This window comes from Cyprinodon variegatus, unplaced genomic scaffold, assembly GCF_000732505.1.
Source record: "Cyprinodon variegatus isolate N-32 unplaced genomic scaffold, C_variegatus-1.0 Scaffold1777, whole genome shotgun sequence".
Taxonomy (NCBI): domain Eukaryota; kingdom Metazoa; phylum Chordata; class Actinopteri; order Cyprinodontiformes; family Cyprinodontidae; genus Cyprinodon; species Cyprinodon variegatus.
Window position 1 is genome coordinate 60,552 of NW_015152230.1, and position 2,319 is coordinate 62,870.

At 39.4% G+C, this 2,319-nt stretch overlaps 1 protein-coding gene across 1 annotated transcript in view; it reads left to right on the forward strand.

The window, feature by feature from the left end:
* The window catches only part of LOC107104525 (apoptosis-stimulating of p53 protein 2-like), a 28,903-nt gene that overhangs the window by 9,608 nt on the left and 16,976 nt on the right, over positions 1-2,319 (forward strand). The window contains exons 5-6 of the mRNA XM_015404530.1: positions 733-907; positions 1,259-1,350. Of these exons, the coding sequence (XP_015260016.1) occupies positions 733-907; positions 1,259-1,350 (267 nt within the window). The remainder of the gene's footprint in view (positions 1-732; positions 908-1,258; positions 1,351-2,319) is intronic.

Sequence of the window (2,319 nt, forward strand, 5' to 3'; positions counted from 1 at the left end):
ATAGATAACCAATGAACTGAATCCATTCATCAACAGGTTCAGTTCAGGAAGAAGCTCAGCATCTTTCTCTCCTGCCCACAGTCCCATGGACATCCTGCCCTCCTCTGATATTCTCTCTCCTGCTATTAGTTTATCAGTCATATCAGCAGATGGTGCTGCTCCCTCCACCTTCCACCTGTCTGTCTCTAGAAGTCAGAAGTCAGTCCTGAAGGCCTGAGCAGAACAGCTCTGTGGGATTCTACAGCACCTCTTCCCCCTTAGTCAGACCCTGGAGTTCCAGAGATGTGGAAGACCTCCCGCCTTGTTCCAGGACCAAACAAGACTCGGCCAGCAGTCCTCACTGACTATAGACCCGTTGCCATGACAACCCACATCATGACAGACCAATGCAGACCTTGCTGCTTACAGCTATTAACATATTTAATAACTGGTTAACTACTACAGCATCTCTATTTGGGATCAACAATGAAGTTTGGAATAAAAAAATCAAGACTTTGTTGCAGAAAAGTGGCAAAGACATTTTCTGACTATTTCTAGGTGATTGGTATGAGAAAAGGACATTTACCTTTTAGTAATTGTGTTGAGAAGCAATGTTAAATGGCACTAGAGTTGTGCAGCATGCCAATTCACTTTCCAGATCTGCTTTTGCACATGTCTGTTGTTCTAAAAAGGTTACCTCCAATCTCTGTGTGAAAGTGGCAGTGTAAGGGGCTCTTTTGGTCATATTTGCAGGAGCATCAGCTGCGTTACCGGAAGCAGCATGATCTGAAGCAGGACCAGGAAGCTTCTCAGCGAGAGCGACTGCTGCAGCTCCAAGAGCACATCAAAAACCAGGAGGCCAGACTGCTGCTGCTCTGGGCTCTCAGGAGCCAAGTGGAGCAGAAACGTGTTACAAACTCCAAATTAGGTCAGTGGGTTTTCACATTGTGCAAAATTTCAGTATGAAATCTGATGACTGGGGATCATTCTTCTCTCATGACACAAATATGGCCTGTAATGAGAGAATTAACCACTTCTCATTCACTCATCAGTTCTTTTATGAAACAGCTTAACATTGTGTAGGATACGTAGACCTAATGTGTCAGTCACCTCACTATCTTCATGTTCACGTTATAAAACAGAACATTTCTGAAACTTTAACAGGTCGCCATAAATTACAGCTTTTAAATTACAACTTATTCATGACGATAACGAAAAGTGAAAAAAGTGGTCGGTCACACGTCTAAAATGCATCATCATGCTGTAATCTGCTGAGCAGTATCAGTCGTCCTGTTTGATCCTGCCACCCACCTGCTGCACAGCATTGCACATTCTGCAGGAGCACAGATGGATCATGGCAGCACCGGCAGGGTCTGAGAAAATAAGCCGGAATGGTTCGTTCCTGCTTCCTGAACTTTGATAAACTCTGAAGCTCCAGCTGTGCTTTTGCAGAAATGCGTTTTCGTGCCCAAAAAAACACAGTATCTTAGCTCAGAGTCTGCGCATAGGCTCCACTCTGATGGTTTGCCCTCAGCAGTATGGCTCTTTCTGCTCTTGCTACTTAATAAACTATATCATCCTCTGTCAAGCGAAAAAAAAAAAAACCTTTATCTAACTATCAAGATTTAATTTCTTCCAGCTCACAAGAGGTGAAGCTAAAACTTTTAATTTCTACCAAAAGGAATCCCTGAATTATATCCAAAGCAAATATTTAATTGCATTCTGTTCATCTTTGGATAAAGATCCAGATGAAAAGGTGCATAGATCTTTGAACATTTCTTTCTAATTGTTTTCGTTTCTATTTGAATATGATGCAAATGTTCTCTTTTGTCAAAACATTTTCTTCAAATCATTTTCTGAGTTTTCTTTAAATATTTCAACATTTTTGTTAGCATATTCATTCTATTTAGGTCTGGTTTGCCACTGCATTACAAAGCAGTGATGTAGGTTCTCTCTGTATTTATTTAATATCAAAACCCTTTGAATTTAAATCTACTTTGACCCCTGAGCAGCAGTAACTGGTAAATGAATTAAACAGGGGTAAATTCTCAGAAATAATGTTTTTATTCTTTGCTTTATTTTGGAGCAATGCAGATTTTATTGATTGTGTGTAATGAATAATTCATAGTAGATCAGGAAGTGTTTGCTTTGGAATGGAAACCTTGTTTGTCTAAAACTTCCTTTATTGGACATTTTGTTAGCTTATCTGTCTGCTATATTACCCAATATGATGTGTTAAACTAGATCTACTATTTTCACAGCTTTTGTGTGACACTTTTTTTTTTTTTTTTTATAAAGTAGGGCATTAATTCATTAAAAAAGTTTATTTGAATTTAACAG